The following is a 23,833-nucleotide window of genomic DNA, read 5'->3' on the forward strand; positions in this document are numbered from 1 at the left end:
GGGGGGGGTCTACTTTTTGAGTAGAAATGGGTAAAATGGTACCTTTGGACTCGTACAGTTAAGGCCACATAGATAATAAAAGAATACACAGAAGCTGTTAAGTTTATCATACATATTTACTTAATCTATACAGAATCAAGTAGATAAAATCAGATTCACATTAGTGAAAAATCTCTACAAAATGTCTTTGAAAAGCAAAACAAGACTGCCTCTTAACAATTCGTATCCTCAATGAAAGACGTGGGCTGTAAAAATAAAGCAGTGTGTTTAGCACAAACTAGAAGATATCTGCATCATTTTTTCACAGTTATTTCCATCTACAGTCTGAAAGAGGTAGATTTTTCTGCAACACCTGAGAATTGAATTGTGATAACCAGGTGTAATAAAGGCAGTTGCATACGTAACTGAAAAATACTGGTCTCAAGACCAAGAAATGTACTCCTAACAAGTCTGAGGATGAAATGGTCCATATTACCCAAGACCCAAGTTTTCTCTACACCTTGGAGTCTACTGCCACTATAAATAATACACATCATGATTCCATGATGGTGCAACAAATGCAACTTAAGTGAATTCAACATTTAAACCTTTTCTGGGCCAGCCTAGTAGCATTACAGTGTTCTAGAATATGATAGATAAGGGGGTGTGCTACAAAGCCACAACACTGGGCTGGTGAGGTGATCACTGTAGGAAGATGTCCTTCTCAGGGGGTCCCCATTTGTTTTTATTCACAGGGTAATGGGAGGAAGGGTTCTGAAAGGAACAGATGCATCCCAGACAGAATCCATATCCTTTCAAGACTACAGTAGCATCTAGCTAAAAATACAAAGTAAGCCAAAAGCAGCAGGCCAAGTACGGTTAATCACATTGCTTTAAAGCCCTTGGAAGTATGCAACAGGCCAAAGATTGACAATCTTCCACACAGGACAAGCACCACAAAGAAATGTGGTGGGCTACACAAATGGCTTAATAAAATGTTAAGAGCTGTACATCCAGCAGAGTTCTTGTGAAATGTGATCATTAGTACTAATTTTAAGGTAGATTATATTTCTGATCTATACCTGCATTTCCCCCCCCCACCCACCCAGGGAAATGAGCCTAGTATTTCTTTAGTAGCAGAACGGGGTGTACTCATAAGAGGCTGTTGGAGGGTATTGTTTTTTGTTTCTGACTCATTTTGAATGGTAATTAGATAATCTACTTTGTGGATTTCTTTTCCTCCACTGTTTGGCCCCGTGAATTAACATGACTGATGGTGGAGGCTTAGATACAACCCTCCACTCCAGGCGGTTTCCTATCTGTTGGACAATTTTCAATTCTTTCAACCCAGTTTAGACCATGAATGTGACAGGACTTTACAAATAAAACTTGTAACAAAGAGAAAACCCTTTTAACTGGACAAAACAGAGTTTATTCAGTCCAGTAAGCAATTTAACAAGTGTCAGTCTGATAGTTTTGCTCAGTGGAATGTGCTAACATCAGTTCTAGTAGAACCTTTTATTTCATAAAGCATTTCAATGCAAATTATACCAGGGACAAAGTCAAAACTTCCATCAGTGCAGCCTGATTAATCATCTGCATAACTGAGCCACATTCAACACTGAAACAAAGAACTAATTCAAAAGTTACGTGCTTAATTTCAAATGTTCCCCCATTCCAAGTGTAGAGACCTTGATAATACTGTGGCTTTTTTTTCCTTCTTAAAAAAAAGAGATGGTAACTAAGAAGGGGGTGAGAAACAGACTGAACACATAAGTAATAGATCCTAACACTCTGCCAAGTCTTCCCAAAGTAAAAATGTTGGTGCCAGTGTTTGCTTTGCAAATGAAAATCAATTTCAGTTGGTACTACTGATCCATAATGAAAATTCCCTTTTGAAAAACCTGGAGTATTTTGCTGGTGGAACTTTTGTAATAGCTTTCAAGTAGCCAGAAAGTATTGGAGAAACTTCTGCCTCGTGAAAGCTACACGTGAATTGACCATCCTTGTCTTTGACAAGGGACTTCATTGAACGGGAAACACCAACACCAGTTTTCAAAGAATAAGTGACCTTCTATGGGAAGTGGAGAATATGTACTCAAATCCCAAATCAGAATCAAACACAAACCGCCATCCTCTACAGAAGCCCCTCATGGTCCAAATCCCACACCTGAAACCAAAGCAGGATGACTGTTCAGTCACATAAACACTAAGCTTATTTGTCTAGTGATTTGCCTGCATATACTATTTTGTTGACAAGTGACATCTTTATATACATATTCTGCTGAAACTTGGATTCTAGCCATGTGGCCATCTCAATTTGTCCCAAGATATATTTTCAAAAAGCTAATTTCAGTCAAATATGCTTGTTTCTGACCCAACAGAGTTTTATTTTTACTTGGCATTTAAATGGGTTATTAGACAAAACTAATCACCTTGGTATTTTCTTTTTTTGAATAATATTAATTGGGGGGGGACCTAAGACGTTTAAATTAATATTGTTTTCACATTTAGGAACCATCATCAGAACAAAGTTCCCTTGTAATGGTCGGCCCTGTCAGTGAAATTTTCATTAGGATGATAATGTGCAAGTAGCAGGGAGAGAAAGGACAAGGCAATGAACACATGCATTCCAGTGGAGGGAGAATGAGGCCGATGTGCAACACAGCCGAGGAAAATTTATAGATTAAAACTATTCAAAACTGCTAAGCAGCCTCCTGTACCATGTAAGTCCAGTAGTTCTAAGAAAATACAGATATGGTAGAAAAAGTAAGAAAATTTTCACCACAAAACCAATAGTTAACTACTAACAGAGAAAGTTATACACAAAATATATCTCTCAATACAGTGATCACACCTCATCTTAGTCAACCGACTCAATGGCCGGAGCAGAGCCTGTGGACGAGGGCTTTTGCACGGCGCTTCTCTGGCTCTTGGACTCGGCCTCCAGGTACGCTCCCAGGGCTCTTTTCGAGGAAGTGTTCAGCTCCTTGTGAGAATCCAGAGCAGCACAGGGCTGTATCACAGGTGTTGCTAAATCCCTGTCAGCCGCTTTGAGGGATACCTGCTCTTTCAGGACTTCTACCTTCTCATTGAGCTCGTTCCTTTCTGTTTGAAGAGCCCTGCACAGCTTCTCTAACCGTTCCAGTTTTATTTGAAGGGCCTTGTACTCTTTATCACGGACTGTTTTCTGTAAGAAAAAAGAGGATTTCTGTAACTTTGTTAAGTATCAATCAGGTTACAAAAAAATTAAGCCAGCTGAGCCTTATTGGACACTTCTCACCTATGGAACGTGTTCCATCTTTTCAGCCTCCTAACATTCTAGCTAGCTAGCGTGACTGCACCTATAACTTTATACCAAATGAGATTTAGCACCATGATACTGTTTCAGGGGGACAAAATTAAATTCCTTTTGTCACTTTTTTTTTTTTTGAGATGGAGTCTCGCTCTGTCGCCAGGGTGGAGTGCAGTGGCGTGATCTCGGCTCACTGCAACCTCCACCTCCTGGGTTGAAGTGATTCTCCTGCCTCAGCCTCCCGAGTAGCTGGGATTATAGGCAAGCGCCACCACGCTCAGCTAATTTTTGTATTTTTAGTAGAGACGGGGTTTCACCATGTTGGCCAGGATGGTCTTGATCTCCTGACCTCGTGATCTGTCTGCCTCGGCCTCCCACAGTGCTGGTATTACAGGCGTGAGCCAAAGATAAACTTTTTAAGACATTTCCTATTGAACTATTAGGAAATTCAAGATATTCATCATAAAGACTAGCAGACACAAAGGCCTACATACAGAACATGACTCACTTCTACATAGATTTCTCCTCTACCAATTTTTAGATGAGAAGACGACTTTTTTTTTTTTCTGAGACAGAGTCTTGCTCTGTCGCCCAGGCTGGAGTGCAGTGGTGCAGTCTCGGCTCACTGCAACCTCCGCCCCCCAGGTTCAAGCAATTCTCCTGCCTCAGCCTCCTGAGTAGCTGGGATTATAGGCATGCACCACCGCACCCAGCTAATTTTTTATTTTTAGTAGAGATGGGGTTTCACCATGTTGGCCAGGAAGGTCTCGATCTCTTGGCCTCGTGATCTGCCCGCCTCAGCCTCCCAAAGTGCTGGGATTACAGGCGTGAGCCACTGCGCCCAGCCGAGAACAAGGTTCTTGTACACATGTGCCCCAGCATATTCTTTCCTGAAGTGTTATAATAAAACAGGCAAAATGTACTTTGTTGCTTTTTTTTTTTTTTTTTTTTTTGAGACGGAGTCTCACGCTGTTGCCCAGGCTGGAGTGCAGTGGCGCGATCTCGGCTCACTGCAAGCTCTGCCTCCTGGGTTCACGCCATTCTCCTGCCTCAGCCTCCTGAGTAGCTGGGACTACAGGCGCCCGCCACCGCGCCCGGCTAATTTTTTGTATTTTTAGTAGAGACGGGGTTTCACTGTGGTCTCGACCTCCTGACCTTGTGATCCGCCCACCTCGGCCTCCCAAAGTGCTGGGATTACAGGCTTGAGCCACCGCGCCCGGCCATCTTTGTTGCTTTTTTGAAAGCCTAGTAAGTCAAGCTAGAAAGGCCCTACATGCTGCATCAGCATCACCTGCATGCTTTTTAGAAAGGCAGATTACCTGCCTCCGGCCCCGAGGACTAATGACTCAGAGCCTCCGGGTGGAGCCCAGCAATCCTGGTCTTAACAAGCGGGAGTTTGATGCAAGCTCAAGTTTGAAAAATCATTGCTGTAGAAAAAAGCAAAATCTAGACGTTTTACGCTATCTCTGACACAAGCCTGGGCTGGCTAACTGGGTGTTAGGAAGCTCAGCCCCTCACTTGGGGCCCTGTCCCTAACCTAACTTCCAGGAAAGAAGTCACAGATTCTTACCCAGCAACTCAACCCCACCCCCGCCCCAACTCGGGCTGGAGTCCTCAGCTATGGCAGTAGTGTTAGAGCACACGTCCCCGGCCCGGATAGATACCTGAACTCAAGGAGTCCCCATGACTAAGACTACACTTTAGTCGCAGGAAACCATCTCACCTCTTCAGCCATTTGCAGAAGTGCTTTATTATTGTTTTCCCATTTGGTACGCCATATTACTGTTTCTTTTTCCAGTTTTTTAATTTTCTTTGTCATCTGTGAACACAATTGCACATTTAAATTCTAAGTTCCCTTCCTTATCTCTACTCCCTGTCCCACTACACAAAAATGCTTCTGTGCCCCTCCACTCCCCCATCCCTGCACCTGCCTCACCCGGCTGACAGCTGTGTGTGTCTTTATAGAAGTAGCTGTGCCTGCCTGTCGGTAGCAGAGCTTATCTCAGAAGCTCCGAGGGTGGAACCAAAGGGGGTTTGTATTATGAGAAAACCAAATTCAATCTCCAATTCAGAGGCAGCAGCACATGGAGGAAGCTGTCAGCCGCCACACTCTGAACTCAGTTAAGGCTGAAGTGCAGCTTTCATCCCAGCTCTGGGTAGTGAGAGACAAGCCCTCCTTATCCCTAAGTTGTATGAAAAAAAATGCCCATGACTGAGTTTTCTGTCCATTCAACGAATTCCTCAGATTCTTGGGAAGACAGCGATCTTCAGCCCCACAAGACATTAAGAACTGACGCTCCACCACAACCTCCAAGAACACATCAGTTTTAGAACTCAAGGCAGCATGATTCAGATAAGACTCCAGTGACCAAGAAGATAAAAGTAGTTAATACCTCAGCTTTGGTCATCCTCACAAGTCATGAGGCTGATTTACTTCAGATTTTGCTAAAGATAAAGTGGGTCCCCAAATCAGGGAAGTGTTAAACCTACGCTACCAGAACACAGTTTTCAGAAATTCAGGATGCATTTATCCATGCCTGTAACCAGCTACATTCCCAGTATGCCTTCATCCACTGTTGACTGCACACCAGCTCTGATCCAGGTCGGGGCACTGAGCCAGGTGGCGTTAAGGGAAACAAGGACAAGACACAGCCAGCACCCTGTGCCTTGGGTAATTACCCACAAAACTGTAACACAAGGCAAACTGGGACAAAGGCCGTGGGAAGAGCTGGTGGAAGACCCAGGTTGACTGCTGGCCCATAGTGACCTCTGCAGCCACGGACAGAGAGGAATCTGTTCCAGTCCCAGAGGACCAGAAGGATGGCAGATCCAGGAGGCGGGAACTCTGTTCCACCTCACCAGTGAGTCTGTGCTGGCGTCCAGCTATCACTTGCACTGTGCCTAACAGCGCCCCCTCGACTGCAGCCTCAACGGAAAGGACTGGCAGGCAGAACGAATCTGCTGCTCACGGAATTCTCCAGATTACCAGGTCTAAAAATACCTGGAGGTGGTAATTTGAGCACCAATCAGCCACATGGTAACTGAGTACATGTTAATGTGCCAAGCACTGTCTGAAATACTCTATTTCATGAAGGGCAGGTTTTTTGTTACCATTTTTAACAGTGAAGGAACAGAAAGGTTAAACAACTTGTCCACAGTCACACGTTCTATGATGCAACTGGGACATTAACCCAGGGCACATGGTCTCCATCACTGTGTGAGATCTAATAATAGTCATGACTAACATCTATTGAATGCTAACAAAGTGCCAGGCACTACTGTACTTCTCCCCAACCCAACACTGTGTTTTTAAATCCTCCATTTTTAAGGGAAGGATGCCAAGTAAAATAAGGCTGGCTGGCTGGCTGGATATGTATAGAATTACATATTTTGGTCCTTAGCTTGATCTCAAGGATATCTCTTTCCTTAACACAGGCAACAAAATGCAACAGAAGCAAAAGAATTGGTTTGGTCAGGGGAGAAAGAATTCCATGGGAGTAAAGATAAGAAAAACAGAGAAACTAAAAAAGGTAGAAACACTGATACATCAACCAACCAAAACATGTGATTATTCTTCTAGGCTTGGACGTCTTTCAACAGTTTAATCTCCAAGGTCACAGAGTTTTATGAGAGGGGTGAGGATGATCCTCTAAAGTGGTTAAAACAAACAAAAAACAGCAACACACCAAAAAATCACCACTTTATTTCTAACAAGTTGCATTTAATATAGGATTTCACTATAATAAAAGAGAGCACAGAGGACATTAGCTACTTGGGGTACACTGAGGGCAAAATGACCAAAAATGCCACTGGAGGATCACTAAAGAGAAAATGAAGACAGTATCATAACAATGGGAACTCAGCAAAGTAGTAATCACACTTAAAAGAGCTTATACAAATTCCATTTGATATAATATTCTACTAAAAATATGCAAATACCTTTTCCATTTCCTGTCTGAAGGTTGTAAACAGTTCATTGCTTTTTGCCATGGTAGTCTGGAATTCTTCAAACTTATCCATATAAAGAGAAAGCTACCGGAAAAAAAGTATGAAACATTCTGAGTTCCACGCAAACAATTTCCGTTCCCAAACTTTCAAAAGAAAGTAGTACAGTTACTTATTACAAGTGATAGAAATACGAACAAATGCACATCCAATCCTTGGACACCAGACATAGATGGCTAAAGTTCTGACAACCCACAGAAATGCATGAAAACTGAGGACATTCTGTTGACTTTAATATTAGATCCCCACCCATTGATCATAACACAGCCTGAAGGATGTGGTGACTAGAAACATCATGCATGTGGAGTGCTCGCCCAACTACCCCTCTCCTGCCATGTGAAAACTGTCCTAGGGAAAAGATCATTCCTTTAGAATACCACCTGCAGAGTTTAGTTTGATAGCAATGGTATCTCTCCTTAATGTAGGGAGGAAAATGCAACAGAAGCCAAAGAATTGGTTTGGCTGGGGAAGAAGAATTCGGTGAGAGTAAAATTAAAAGAAAATGTAGAGATCTACTCTTTTTTTTTTTTTTTTTGAGACGGAGTCTCACTCTGTCGCCCAGACTGGAGTGCAGTGGCGCAATCTCGGCTCACTGCAAGCTCTGCCTCCCGGGTTCACACCATTCTCCTGCCTCAGCCTCCCGAGTAGCTGTGACTACAGGCGCCCGCCACCACGCCCGGCTAATTTTTTGTATTTTTAGGAGAGACGGGGTTTCACCATGTTAGCCAGGATGGTCTCGATCTCCTGACCTTGTGATCCGCCCACCTTGGCCTCCTAAAGTGCTGGGATTACAGGCGTGAGCCACTGCGCCCTGCCGAGATCTACTCTTAACATAGTCCTACCCTCAAGGAATTTTTATTTAAGGATGAGGAAAAAAATGCCAACCAACAAGGCAATCAGAATATAAAATGCAGTCACCATCTTCTCCCCCTTAGAAAGGAGTCCAGAGAAGTGCAAGGGGAAGGGCACAGTGAGGCTCAGGATACTTAGGGGAAGCTTCCTGTGGGAGGCCTGAGCTGGGCTGTGAGCTGAATGAGTTCATCTTAGACCAGGAGGAAACCTTTCAGAGACCATCCAACATAATGACATTATTTTCAGGATAGGGGAACAGAGAAAGACCCAGAGGAATAAAGTATTTTGGGCAAGATCACACGATAGATACAAGAAAAGCAGAGAAGAATAAAGGCTCTTCAGAGGCCAAGAAAGAGCATAAGCAGTGCTGGATGCAGAATATTCACCAGCACCACCTAGCACACAGGATGCGGGGCAGGGTGGAATATGATGGTGCCCGCCCAACCACAGCCAGCAGGGGGACGGGCCATGCAGGAAGCACGTTAGCAGCACACACTGTGGTGTGGTGGACGCAGAAGCCAACTGAAAGTTAGTCATCTCACAGTGACCTTGTGTTTGTCAGGCTAGACGAGGTCCCTGTGAGATGGCCAAGCCATGTCTGCCCAAGGGCCTGGCCTGGGATGAGGACAAAGCAGGAAGATAAATGCAGGGTGACCTGGAGAATACACAGGATTTGTTAGCAGACACTGACGGGGCCTCTGACAAAGCAAGCCTGGGGTTGGGGCCAAAAGTGGTGCTCACGCAGAGGGAGGGAGCAGTATTAGTGCCTGAGGGACATTTAGAAGTTACAGCAGTTTTGATGTGGTCCTTTAGGGTCTCACTCGGTCACTCAGGTTGGAGTGCAGTGGAGCAATCACGGCTCACTGCAGCCTTGACCTCCCTCTTGGGCTCAAGCAATCCTCCCATCTCAGCCTCCTGAATAGAGGGGACTACAGGCACACATCACCACGCCTGGCTTTTTTTTTTTTTTTTTTTTTGAGACAGAGTTTCACTCTGTCGCCCAGGCTGGAGTGCAGTGGTGCAATCTTGGCTCACTGCAACCTCCGCCTCCCTGGTTCAAGTGATTCTCCTGCCTCAGCCTCCCAAGTAGCTGGGACTACAGGTGCGTGCCACCATGCCCAGCTAATTTTTTATATTTTTAGTAGAGACAGGGTTTCACCATGTTAGCCAGGATGGTCTTTAACTCTTGACCTAGTGATCCACCCGCCTCAGCCTCCCAAAGTGCTGAGATTACAAGCGTGAGCCACCACGCCCAGCTAATTTTTGTATTTTTTATAGAGATGGGGTTTCACCATGTTGCTCTGGCTGGTCTCAAACTCCTAAGCTCAAGCGATCCGCCCGCCTTGGCTGGGATTACAGGCATGAGCCACTGTGCCTGGCAGCCATGGTCCACTTTTATTGAAGATGGAACATCCAAATAAAGACTGTCCCATGTGAGAGTTCAACGCTGGCCCGATGGGTAGCCAGTAAGTGGCCCCTATCATCACACATGGACCTCCATGGCTAGATTATAAAACAGCGGGTCAAGACAGCACAAAGTATCACCAGCAGCAGATGCTGGGAAATGACATAGTGACAGCAGAAAAGGTGAGATATGCTTGGGAAGGACGGCCACATTTAGGTAGAGGAAAACAAGAGGTGACAGCAAAGGAAACAAAATAGTGACTGGATAAGAGGACTCTGAGTGGTACAGATCACAGACAACAGAAGCTACGGTGGTGACAGTACAACAGAATGGGAGCTGGCCTGCGGGCTTGGTAAAAGGGCCCTCTGGTGACTTCCGCAGCATTATCAATGACTCCCACATTCAGGAACATCTTCCAAAACCATCTGGAGACTTTACACCTTCTCCACATCAATTCTCATCTCTATTTACATGGACAACTGACTGGATAGGGCTGATAAGTAAGGGATTCAAATCTTGAAGCTTTCTGGCATGATCTTCAGTTCCAAAGATTCTTCATATCTGACACTCTTGAATATTCACACTCAGTTAGGCTAGCTTTATAGGACCTTAAATTCACCACATTGTAAGATGTTCCCAAAGAAAAGCAGCGCTCCAAAGAGGTGCGCGTGAAGACCACGTCAGTCTCAAGGTATCAGTGTTATATCACAGCTAATCTAGAGTCTTCACGAAAACTTATGATAAACTTTTAAATAAGTAACACTTCTTTCAGCCAAATGTAATCTAGTTAACTGAAAAAAGGATGAATGTACAGGTACAAACGCCTAATTTTACCCATCTGTAAAGCCACAGCAAGTCTTTCCTGTACCCTTTTTTTTTTTTTTTTTTTTTTTTAAGGAGATAGCTCCTCCTACACTCATTCCACACAAGGTAACCACAGAGAGAGATCACAGTAGGACACACTTACAGGGTCTGGACTGAGCGAGAAGGAAGGCCCTGATGAAAAACACCAGCACAAGCGATCCTGCTGCCTCGGACTCCTGAGTAGCTGGGACTACAGGCGCATGCCACCACGCCCAGCTATATGTAGTTTTTAAAATAACTTATGTGCTTATAGCACAAAACTCTAAAAATATTAGAGTTCACGACATGAAACTGCCATTTTTTTAGGCCAAGGACATATTCTTGTCTTCTTTAGCAATTTCATGCAGTTCAACTTAATACAAAATAAATAAAATATGCAGATGTCTCAGTTTTCCTTTAGTGGGAAATGTAGTGGGAACAGACTGAAAAAGGGAGGAATTATCTGGACTCTTGGAAAGGTTACTGGAGACAGGCTGACCAACCATCCCAGGCTGGCTGAGATGGGCATCTCCTGGGACACAAGACTTTCAGTACTAAACCCAGGAAAGTGCTGGGCAAATTGCGATGAGGTAGTTAACCTAAATGAAGTGGAAAATCCCAAGAGGGCCATGAGATTTCTGCCTCAATCCTGGTCAGCTCTGGCTGGGAAAAAGCAAAAAGCAAAACCATCTTAGAGGAGACTGAAGATACGCAGAAAAGGAACCACAGATTTTTCTTACAAATTGTACTCTCCCCTGCTGTGAAGTTACCTGCTGTTTTAGTTGTACTTCTTGCTGTTTCATTTGTTCGTATTTGTGCCTCGATTCTGTCGCTTCTTTTAATAACTAGAAAACAGAAACATTCTGGCAAAATGCTAATAGTAATTACAAGCAGGACTAAATATCAAATGATCAGAGTTAGGCTTCATCCTTCTGCTATTTTAGCAAGAACCACAGGTCTACAGATGAAACATTCTATTCCCACAAATTGCCATTTACCTGTATCTTCTATCTGTCCCGCTGGTTAACACTTAGGAATGTAGGAATTATCTTTTATTGCTGAAGCAGATAAAGTACCCTGGGGGCCTAATATGGTTTATAAAACTCAGTTAAATTGTTGTGTTTTAGGTGAAAATAATTACACGTACAGTATTAGCAGAAAACATGGCTGGGAACCTTGATATTGTCTGGGTGACTCAGAAAGCCTCGCTATTCCCTGAGGCAAGATGCGGCAGGGTGAAAGGGTATGGGGAAAGCAACGCAATCAATCTGAGACCTGGTTTCTGAGCACTTTTTTAGAAAGCAGGGAGGGGATGGGCATTTTCATTTATATATAGTACTTGTGCTTTCAAAAAAATTACAAAGTTGCGTAGTAGGCAGCTGTGAAATTCAGTCCCTGAAGTAAAATATCACACATAGTCCAAAGAAGCCTAGAAAAGTCCTACTGAAGCAACCAGAAAGTACACACATGTAATGTATGTATGTATGTAAGTATGTGTGTGTGTATACAATTTATACTCCAACTTTGGAAATGATAACCATTTCTCAGCTAAACACTGGATACCACTGTCAGTTCATATTGAAGGATCACACTGTATGAAAAACATGTCTCTCTAAACCCTAGATGCACTCAGTGTGACACGCCCGTATGATGAGGGCCACTCAGGAACTGAATCTTCACACCGTGCTCATGTCAGGGTTGTGGATCCAACAGTCTGCATTATTGCAATCATTTCTCCCTTGTGGATAAGCGCACACAGCTGAATTTGCACATGGTAATATACACACCCAATGAGATTCCACTGTATTCACAATTACTGACAGGCAACAGAATCTCAGCATACACTGGCAACAATGGTGAGTGATTAGGGTAGAAAATTCTGTTAAAATTTTTATCAGAAAATTATACCAGAGAAAGTAAATAAATGACTTCCCCAGTTTCAAGTTACTTGTTTGAAAACAAAATGTAACCATATATAGGAGACCTGTGGCTTGGTAAGCTTGCTGTTAAACTGAATCACCAAATTTAACGTGCTAAATGTGAGCACAACTCTTGAACCTGATGACCATTATCTAAGATGGGAACTAAATATTCTAAGCACAGAAAAACAACAAGTACAGGTCTTCCCACTGATTTGGTGTAATCTCTCCAGTGTATTTTCCGTATAAAAGGTTAAACAGAAATAAACAGCCAAATACTTTCTAGCACACACACACCACACACTCTCTTCTAAATGGAGCAAAACACCAGCTGGCATGGCCCCAGGTGCTACATTAAAGGTAGAATAGATAAATGTTTCAAACAGCCTTGGTTACAATTTGATGTTTCAAATGGCCTCATGCACAATGTTGGCAATAATGTCTTTGTTTTTAAGAAGTAGAACTTACAAACTCTCTCTCTCTCTGATGTTTTTCATCAGCTTCTTTTATCAGTTGTGTAGTTTGCTGCAGTTTGGCATCCACGAGCTGTTGTTGCAGTTCCTTATGTTTGAACACCTTATCAATGTGCTATGGGAAAAGGAGAGTTTCTTCCATCACTCACCAAAGAAAGGAGCACAGTGGGGAGGAAACGTCACAACAGTTACAGCACCCTGCTCACCCTGCTGTTCTGCTGCTACCACTGCAGCTAAGAACACCAGATCTCTCTCCCTATATACTCCACTTAGAGAAGTGGCTACTGGACACCACCTTGCAAACCATCCCACACCGGCAGGAGCACGGCCCTCTGACTGCTGCCTGTTCCCCCGCCCTGTCAGACATGGGCTGTCCCCCTCACCAGCTTAGTACTTCCTATTTCTGCCCCACACTGAAAACAAGGCTCAGAGTGCACCAAGACAAAGAAGGGTAAGAAGAGCAAAGTACTAAACCATACATCATGCACACAGTTCCTTTTCATCCTCCCCAAATTTTCCCAAATTCCTCAGCTGGAGGCAACATGGTATGACGGTAGGAATGGCCCAGGTCAAACCCTGGCCAGTGTGTGGCCCTGGGCTAATTCCTCTCCACGCTGAAGCGCAGTGCCCTCCTCTGTACAGGGGGATACCTCCACCTACCTTGCAGAGCTGTAACAGTAAATGCGACGGTGGCACTAGGTAAGGTGCTTGGTGCCTGGCACACTTTAGACATTAGGTAAAAGCTCATTAGTATTTCCAAACAAAACTGTTAAGTGGTTACTGATGTATAATAAAGTCAACAGAACAATCCCTTCCCAGCTGGAGAAACAGAACTCTTCTAGTTACAATACCCTATATGAGAGGGGAAAATGCTGGTTGGTAAAATAAGGTGGTCTAACTATGTATTGAGAGCACCACACACAACTGATCTTCGCCTGCAAGTAATCTGATCATTATATTCCGACCAAAGGACATTACATAAGACACACACAATATGATTTAAACAAATCTCATTTTCTAATCTGCTCCATCAATTATGAGGTACATAGACTGTCAAAACAAACAACAAAACTAAAAGAACCACTTTAAGACAATTAAGGGCTTTATAATCTAATAAAAACAAAATTTCACCTCTACAACAAAAAAGACGTTTCTTCAATAAGTACACTGTAAGAATAAAGGGGGGGGGCCTATATTTTAGAGACTGGCGTTATATAAATCAGTGAAATGGACTTTCTTTGGATCTTGTTTCAAACAATTTCTCTTTTAAAAAGAAGCCAATCCAAAAAATTTGAATAGTGACTAGATATTTAATATTCAGTAATTGTTATTTATTTATTTATTTATTTATTTAGAGACAGTCTCACTCCCGTCACCCAGCCATGAGTACAGTGGTGCACTCATGGCTCACTGCAGCCTCGACTTCCCGGCCTCAGGTGATCCTCCTGCCTCACTCTTCTGAGTAGCTGGGACTACAGGTGAGTACAACCTCACCCGGCTAGTCTTCGTGTTTTTTGTAGAGACAGGCTTTCGCCATATTACCCAAGCTGGTCTCGAACTCCTAGGCTCAAGCAATCCTCCTGCCTTGGCCTCCCAAAGTGCTGGGATTACAGGCGTGAGCCACTGCATCTGGCCTATCTGTTAATTTTTTAGGTATGAAACTGGTATTGTGGTTATACTTAAATCCTTATTTTTTTGAGCTACACATTCAAATATCTATCCATGGAATATCTGACATCTTGGATTTGCTTCAAAATAATCTAGGGGAACAGAGATGAAATTATCAGCCAGGTACAGTGGCTCACATCTACAATCCCAGCACTTTGGGAAGCCAAGACAGGGAGGATCGCCTGAGCCCAGGAGTTCAAGACCAGCCTGGGCAATTTAGCCAGAAACTGTCTATACACACACACACACACACACACACACACACATACTCTCTCTCTCTCTCACACACACACACACACACACACACATACTCTCTCTCTCTCTCACACACACACACACACACTCTCTCTCTCACACACATACACACACACACACACACACACACACGAATTATGGTTTCATCTGCTGAAGCCAGGTACTATATTATCTCTCTACTTTTTGTTAAGCTTGAAATTTTTCATAATTTTTTTTTAAAAAAAGCAAAAGCCAGTAAGAAAAATAAAATCCTTAAAAAAAAAAAAAAAAGCAGTTTTTGAAGGGCTGTATGTAAAACTATAAAGTTTGAGTTGAAAACAGGATAAAGTAACACACAGATGCCTGATCTTTTTTTTTTTTTTTAATTTGAATCAGCTTTTTGAATTCTTTTCTGTAAGGAACATAAAAGCCCAACATTTCACTAAAGTTAAAGGCAGAGATGCACCATTTAAAAAAACCTAAAGCCTCTAACCCTGTCCATCAAACCTCTAAAAGTGAGGAACTTTAAAAACCAGGTTTGTACCTTCTAGCAAATAGGTACAAACCTGGTTTTTAAAGTTCCTCACTTTGTTCAGAGGATACTACCTCTGAACTTTCAGATTAGCTTATAAAAGAATTCCAAAAGTCTTCATTGAAGGCCAATGGCCAAGTTCATTAGCCATGGATCTTCCCAGTAAACTTTTTACCCTCAATGGGCTTATGTGTGAGGGGTTAGAAGTAAGTTTTTCCTCTCAAATAATATAAAGCCCTCGTTTAAAAAAAAAAAAAAAAATCTGAAACATAAGTATATAGGTATAATACCATGGCAGTGGATACTGTACAGATTATCAGATGTCTGAGATACAGGGTATTTGGGGCCCAAATATTTATTCATTATTAGTCTGGATAAGGGAAAACAATCTGCATGCAAAAACTGCAATCTTCCAGTATTTCATGAAGACAAGCAGTACTTAACATGTCTCCTAGAAATAACCGCCTTTATCCAAATCCAGTGACTCCTGGGACATCAAGTGATGATCTCACTTGTGGTGCCTGATAAATAACCGACTGCCTAATAAATAATAAATAACCGACTGCCACTATGCACTATGCATATGCAAAGTTCTGAAACACCCCGTGACAGCGATTTTACTTTAGGTGTGAATGGTGACATTTTTGCTAATCTTGAGAAGCCGTTTAAATAAACCAAACTCCGTTACCTCTTCCCTCAGTGCATACTGTTCGATGAGCTTCTTCAGCTTCTCCCCCAGCTCGATGTTCTCCTGTCGGAGTTTGGCGTTGTGGATGTCGTGCTGCTCCAGCTGGGCTTGAATTTCATTTAAGGTAATCTGGAAATGTGCAGTTGCTTCTTTACGTCGTTCTTCTTCCTCTCGTGCCTGCTGCATATTTTCCTCCTTATTACCCAAAATAATTTTTGTTAATACAGACCTATAGAGAAGATGCTCACAAGAGAAGCTGCTGCCGTGTGGGTTCATTTGTTGCTGCCCTGACATATTGCTTCTGAACTACAATTCCTCCCCCTTATTTATGACCAGAAGGCTCTCATTGAAAAGCAAGCATTTTTTCCTAAGTAGACAGATAACCAGAGAGATGCAAACTGTCCTGCTACAAAATAAATGTTATGGCTGTCCGCAATTCACTCTACTGCAATACTCGCCGGTTACAAAGGCCATCATCTTAGATGGGTCGGAAGAGATCCTGCTCCCTCTGCTCCCTTGCCGCTTACTTTCTGGGTCACAACTTCTACTCCCTAAAGGGCAAAGGACAAATGGAATCCTCATCTCAAAAAGCTTCCTTTCTGTAACTACTTTCTGATGATGAAAAAGAAAAAAACAAAAAAAATTCAAAGCTTACTTTCAATTCTTGCTAGGATATGTGTGTCAAAAGACCTTTACGTGTCTGAACAGTTACGAGCCTACTCAAAATATTGATTTCCTATGGGAAAAAAAAAATATCACTTACTTTGACATCTAAATCCAAGGGCTCAAAAGCAAAGAAGATAATCATGGCTCCCATACCAGGTGAAGATCCATTTCAAGAGTGCTCTTATAGTCTAGGGCCTTGGGGGTTTGTTACAGCATAAAGGGTGTTTGATCAGAGATCCTGCTCAAAGTCATACTGCAACTGTACATGGGGACAAGCCTGTCCCATTCTAACAGGCAGATTCCTTCCTGCGGCTCTGCTCCTTTCCTTCTTCCCCTGTTGATACCAATGAATCTCTGGATACCTATTCCCTCTTCCTTTACAATCAGCCAAGGTGTTAAGTGGTTTCCTAAAAGTACTTAGCAACTGAATAGCTGGGGGTGAACTCCTGGGCAATGCTCCACCCAAGAGTTCAGCAGGAGTTCTCCCTTCCCAGACTGTCTGTTACTAGTTTCTCATTTCACTGCAGTTTTTCCTACTTGGTGATCAGCTGTATCAGTGCTCAGCAGAAAAATGGTAATTCTGAGCTTCCTAAGCCACGGCTCTAAGCAGGAGGGCCTTGGGCATAGATTCCCTGGGGCCAAGGATGAGGCAACTAAGGCGCTCTTCCTTGAACAGGAAACCAAAACTTACGTAGAAAGAATTGGTCTTACATTTACAATGACCTCACACAAGGCATCAGGCCAAGCAAAATAAAAAGCAAGGCAGTATCTGTCTCCAAGTAGAGACAAGGATTTATTTCAGATAGGCACAAGGTTGATTATGAAATCAGCTAAGTCCCTCCTGAAAAAAACAAACGAACCAACTAACCTTTAACGTCTTATTGTGACGCTGAAGTTCTCTGCAAAGAGACTCTAGCTTGCTTCTTGCCAAGATGGCCTTGCTGTGTTCACTCTGCAAGTGAACTTTCTCTTTCACAATCTGGGCTTGCTTCTTCTGCAGGATCTTCATTTGCTTCTGAACATTCCTGCTCTCCTCCAGCTAAAATTCATAAGCACTTTACATTTAGGAAGTACAGTAAAAACCTTACAGTTATGGCTAGAAGAATTATAATGAGAGCTATGGAACACATTTTCAAAAAGTCAAATACTATAGTATAATATATTATTTATTTATTTATTTTTTTTTTTTTTGAGACGGAGTCTCGCTCTGTCACCCAGGCTGGAGTGCAGTGGCCGGATCTCAGCTCACTACAAGCTCCGCCTCCCGGGTTCACGCCATTCTCCTGCCTCAGCCTCCCGAGTAGCTGGGACTACAGGCGCCTGCCACCTCGCCCGGCTAAGTTTTTGTATTTTTAGTAGAGACGGGGTTTCACTGTGTTACCCAGGATGGTCTCGATCTCCTGACCTCGTGATCCGCCCGTCTCGGCCTCCCAAAGTGCTGGGATTACAGGCTTGAGCCACCGTGCCCGGCCTATAATATATTATTTAAATTGTTTCATGCCATGCTACATTGCCACCCTTTTCCTCTCTTCCAGTTGTGACAGAAAAGTAAGCAAATTTAGGGTAGCAGAAAATAATCAATCTTTTTCTTTCTAAAAAAAATCCTTTAGACAGATTTAATTTTCACAACCCTTTATTATCCAGGTTTTACAGAAAAAAATGTATAAGCCTGGAGACGTCAATAAGTTGCCCAACATTCTTTAATTAGTACAGATAATCAGTATGGGGTGAGGTTGGGATTTGAAGCCAGCAGCCTGAATCTCTGGCTTTCTTGACTTCTGTATTGGCCTCCTATCCCCTGGGGTCCTGAATTTTGCCAGCTTCCTGACTTCAGACACTGATCACAGATCTTCTTCCTGCTCTCAACCCAACAACTCACAAGCAACATGGGCTCCTCAACTTCTAGCTACAATCCTGTGCTTTTGGAAGGATGATGCCCTTCAACCGGATACCTCCTGCCCCAGAATCTTCCTGGGCCCACTGGGAACACTGCCCAAGTATTCCAGCCTTAACCTTTTGGAAAATAAACCAGCCCTAGTTCTCACTGAAACCTACTCCAATGTTGAAGGCCAGGAGTGACTCAGTGCTAAAGCCAGGCATGTCCCGAATTGCTGTTTGCTGGGTGAATGTCTGTCTAGATCATTTCCTACCTGGCAAAAAACCTGCTGAAATCCAAATATTTTAACAATCAAATTTATTGTGCTTTGGGGTTTTATTTTTTTTTGGGGGGGGGGTTATTTTTTTTTATTTTCTTTGGGGGTTTATTTTTGTTATTTTTTTTTAGACAGACTATTAATCTGTTGTCCAGGCTGGAGTGCAGTGGCATAATCTCAGTTCGCTGCAGCTCCTGCCTCCCGGGTTCAAGCGATTCTCCTGCCTCAGCCTCCCAAGTAGCTAGGACTACAGGCACCTGCCACCACTCCCAGCTAATTTTTGTATTTTTAGTAGAGACAGGGTTTCACTATGTTGGCCAGGCTGGTCTCAAACTCATGACCTCAATTGATCCACCTGCCTTGGCCTCCCAAAGTGCTGGGATTACAAGCATAAGCCACCATTGCCTGGCCGGGTTTTGTTTTTGGTTTTTTGTTGTTTGTTTTTTTGAGATGGAGTTTTGCTCTTGTTGCCCAGGCTGGAGTGCAATGGCACGATCTATTGCACTCCAGCCTGGGCAACAAGAGTTAAAGCGATTCTCCTGCCTCAGCTTCCCAAGTAGCTGGGATTACAGGCATGCACCACCATGCCCGGCTAATTTTATATTTTTAGTAGAGATGGGGTTTCTCCATGTTGGTCAGGCTGGTCTCGAACTCCCAACCTCAGGTGATCCACCCACCTCGGCCTCCCAAGTGCTGAGATTACAGGCATGAGCCACTGTGCCCGGCAGGGTTTTGTTTTTTTAAATGATGTTTTAGGAGTCAATACTATCAAGTTTTACACCCACAGGCTACTATACTGAAACAGTCATCAGAATCTAAAACTCAGTAAACAGCACTCAGGGTTCTTCGTGAGAAGAACTGCTGCAATTTTAGATATGGAACAAATCAGTCTGTTTCAAGGTTAAATCAACATGAACAGATAAGATGGCAGCCTTACTGACCTTTCAATAAAGCTTTTACTGAAAAAGGAAATGATGCTGAGTCACAATTTGAAGAGCAAGAGTGACATCTTGTGGCCTACCAAAACATATCACGCATCCTTACAGCCACATTTACAGATACCAAAAACACCTTTACTGGAATTCTTGCAGGAAAAAAATTGTTTTTGCATAATTTTGTAAAGCAAAATTACTGCGAACTACATGCGACCACCCAGTTTAAGAGGCTGCAGGTCCAGCACACACTAGCTGTACTTTCACCAGGGTGCGGAGCTCCTGCCTTTCCTGACCCAGGGTTAATGCAATCCTGAATCCGGTGTTCATTATTCCTTCGCTTTCCTTTCTGTATTATTTCATTTCTTCTGTGTGTACCTCTCAAAAAAAAAAACAATCCTTTTGGTTTTAGCTGTTTTGACTTTATTGTAGCTAGTGCAGATGAGGAATTGAAATTTTCATTTTCTTTAATTTATACTAGTTTAATAAGCCACATGTGGCTGATGGCTACCGTCTTGGACAGCACAACTCGATTACATTGCTAGGACTCATCCACATTGTTGGCGTGTAGCTGCAGATCAGGACTTAGCAGATTTTTTCTGTAAAGGGCCAGCAAGTAAATAGTTTAGGCACTGCAGGCCACATATGGTCTCTGTCATGTGTTCTTTATTTTTAAACATCTTAAAAATTAAAACCATTCTTAGCTTGTGGGCAGTGTAAAAACAGACTCTGGATGGATTTGGCCCACAGGCTGTCTAATATTCTACTTTTTAAAAACACAGCACACACACAAACATACCACACAAAATAAGATCTTGTCTCTAAAAAATAAACAGTGAGCCATGATCGTGCCACTGCACTCCAGCTTGGGTGGCAGAGTGAGACCCTGTCTCAAAAATAAACAAATAGATAAAAAATAAAAACACAACACACATGGCACACGGAACTCTTTATTAATCCATCTTCTTGTATAAATGGGCATCTGGGCTGTTTCTAGGTTTTGTTATTATTCACAGTGGTATGAACATTCTCATGTGTTTCCTGGTATACACGTGTCAGGAATTTCTCTTCTGTGCACAAACATCAGAAATGAGGTTGCCGGGCAATGATTTCTAAATGTTTCATTTCACATGACAATGGCGAATTGATATTCCCAACAGCAATATATAAGAGACCATATAGATCCACATCCTCTCCAAAATAATCAGATTTCTTCATTTATGCCACTATAACAGACGTAAAATGGCATCTCATTGTGGTCCTGATTTGCATTTCCCTAATCACTTATCAGGTGGAACACCTCTTTGAATGTTTATGGACCCTTATGTTAAGGTATCTTCGTATCTTTGTTTTTCCACTTCTATGAAATGTCCCTTTCATGTCTCTCATCCAGCTTTCCATAGGGATATTTGTCCTTTTCACATTAGTGTTCTTTAGATATTCTTGATACTAAATCTCCTGCTGGTTATATTTGTTGGAAATATGTTCTCTCCAGTTTGTAATGTCTTCTCGCTCTTTTTTTTTTTTTTTTTTTTTTTTTGAGATGAAGTCTCACTCTGTTGCCCAGGCTGGAGTGCAGTGGCGTGATCTTGGCTCACTGCAACTTCCACCTCCCCAGTTCAAGCAACTCTCCTGCCTCAACCTCCTGAGAAGCTGGAACTACAGGCGCGCTACCACCACACCCGGCTTTTTTTTTTTAATTTTTTTAGTAGAGACGGGCTTTCACCATATTGGCCAGGCTCGTCTTGAACTCCTGACCTCGTGATCCGCCTGCCTCAGCCGCCCAAAGCGCTGGGATTACAGGTGTGAGCCACGAAGCCTGGCCATCTTCTCACTTTTTTCAGGGCATCTCTTGACAAAAAGAGAGTCTTGATTTCAATAAAGCCAATTTGTACAATCTTTCCTCTGACAATGCTTTTTGTGCTATAAGAAATATTTCCTTAACTCAAGATTGGAAAAATATTTACCTATTGATAAGTCAAAATAATATCTAAAAATTTTAAAGCTTAATTTTTGACATTTAAGCCTTTAATCTATTTGGAATTGATTGTTGCCTCGGATGTGTAAGGATCTAATTTCACTTTTTTCTCATAAGGAGAACCTTTTTTTTTTTTTTTTTTTTTTTTTTGGAGATAGCATCTTGCTCTGTCGCCCAGGCTAGGGTGCCATATGGCACGAACTCACTGCAGCTTCCAATTCCTGGGCTCAAGTGATTCTTCCACTTCAGCCTCCCAAGTAGCTGGGACTACAGGCGTGAGTGTGTGTGTGTGTGTGTGTGTGTGTACAGGGTCTTGCGACATTGCCCAGGCTGGTCTTGAACTCCTGATAGCAAGTAATCCTGCTTCAGCCTCCCGAAGTGCAGACATTACAGGGCTGAGCTACCATACCCGGCCAGGATAACCACTTTTTAAGTTACATTAATATGAGGATGGCAATTCTCCCCCAAATGTATCTACAGATTCTGTGAAATGCTCTTTGAAATCCCAAATAGTGCCCCCCAACACACGGAACTACTAAATTGAATCTAAAATCTATAGAGAGTAAAGGGCCAAGAAGAGCCAAGATACTTCAGAAGAAAAGAGTAAGGAGAATGGAACCTACCCAAGCATACATTAAGATTATTACACTATAATAATCTATACAAACTGACTACAGGATGGGAAAGAAAAGCATTATAAAGTACTTAAGGATCATGTTAATGGTATCCACAGCTAAAAGCAAAATGCTACAATTTCATGAATCTGTGTGATCTGGTGAACATGTTGGCCATAGGGTCTCCCCAATGGACAATCCCAGTTACAGTGCACAGAAATCCATTCCAACTGCTCCACAAAACAGTTATGCATGTCAGTGCAACAAGCACAATGACATCAGATGATCTGTGTCACAAAAGGGCAGAGGACAGTGATGGCAAAAGGGAACTTTTCAGAATAATCCTTGGGAAAGGCTATGACTCCCTTGGTGGCCTCACTGCTATACAACCTATATATACTCTACCTTTCTTTCTTTCTTTTTTTTTTTTTGAGACAGAGTTTCACTCTTGTTGCCCAGGCTGGAGTGCAATGGCACGATCTCAGCTCACCACAACCTCCGCCTCCTGGGTTGGAGCGATTCTCCTGCCTCAGCCTCCTGAGTAGCTGGGATTACAGGCATGCGCCACCACGCCCAGCTAATTTTGTATTTTTAGTAGAGACGGGGTTTCTCCATGTTGGTAAGGCTGGTCTCGAACTCCTGACCTCAGGTGATCCGCCTGCCTTGGCCTCCCAAAGTGCTGGGATTACAGGCGTGAGCCACCATGCCCAGCCTATATCTACCTTTTAAGTGAAATATGTGCTAGCTTCAAGAAATCAAGCTTTAGAACATTTTCTGGAAACAATACATATTTTGTTTTTCAAATTTTCGGCACAAATCTGTATAAAAGAGAGATTACTCACTAGGCAAGTCTTCGATGTGTCACATCCTGAAATGAACACAGTCATTACTGCTGGTGCTTAGCAATAACCAAACCCACAATCAAAACAATAAAATCAAAAGCCACAAACAAAAACACCCTACGCCCCTGCTACTTCAAGTGTGATCCAAGGTCTGGCAGCATCATCACTGTTGCCCGGGCATTTGTTAAAATGCAGATCCTCAGGCCCCAACCAAGACCTAGTGAATGAGAATGTGCATTTTTTTTTTTTTTTTTTTGTATTTTTTTTAGTAGAGACAGGGTTTCAATGTGTTTGCCAGGATGGTCTCGATCTCCTGACCTCGTGATCCGCCCGTCTCGGCCTCCCAAAGTGCGGGGATTACAGGCGTCAGCCACCGCACCCGGCCGCTAAATAAGTATTTCTGAGACACAGTATTGTTTTAGCAGACGATTTCATGTAACTCACAATCTCAATCAAAACAGCCCTTGATCTCTAGAATTCCACTAGGAAAAGTTTAAGACAGGAACCACCTCACCCCAACTGAGTGGCACCTAAGGCATCACAACATAACAATGCAAAGGCTGACTTATACTCTAAAACTGAGTTTTAGAAAATCTTTGCCACATCTTAGTATTACAATGTTCCCTAAATACTACCTCATAAAATGAAACTATACAACCAACAAAAAGCCCCAACAAAGCAGATTCTCTTCTTCAATTTCAGAATAAAATACAATTTTACATTTAAGGCCATATCAAATTTGTACTTTAAGAAAC

General features: G+C 42.7%; 1 protein-coding gene across 2 annotated transcripts in view; it reads right to left on the bottom strand.

Annotated features, from left to right (window-relative positions):
* Window positions 1-97: 97 nt before the first annotated feature.
* LOC105478172 (taxilin gamma) overlaps window positions 98-23,833 on the bottom strand; it is a 56,312-nt gene continuing 32,576 nt past the window's right edge. Inside the window, exons 4-10 of one of the 2 annotated variants that reach the window (XM_011735228.2) lie at window positions 17,428-17,598; window positions 15,894-16,088; window positions 12,767-12,886; window positions 11,150-11,224; window positions 7,214-7,306; window positions 4,998-5,093; window positions 98-3,169 (exon numbers count right to left, since the gene is read on the bottom strand). In XM_011735228.2, the coding sequence (XP_011733530.1) occupies window positions 2,843-3,169; window positions 4,998-5,093; window positions 7,214-7,306; window positions 11,150-11,224; window positions 12,767-12,886; window positions 15,894-16,088; window positions 17,428-17,598 (1,077 nt within the window). In that variant the 3' untranslated portion in view covers window positions 98-2,842. Of the gene's footprint in view, window positions 3,170-4,938; window positions 5,094-7,213; window positions 7,307-11,149; window positions 11,225-12,766; window positions 12,887-15,893; window positions 16,089-17,427; window positions 17,599-23,833 lie in introns of both variants that reach the window. The other variant, XM_011735229.2, reaches the window with a different exon arrangement.

This window comes from Macaca nemestrina, chromosome X (genome assembly GCF_043159975.1).
Source record: "Macaca nemestrina isolate mMacNem1 chromosome X, mMacNem.hap1, whole genome shotgun sequence".
Lineage (NCBI taxonomy): Eukaryota > Metazoa > Chordata > Mammalia > Primates > Cercopithecidae > Macaca > Macaca nemestrina.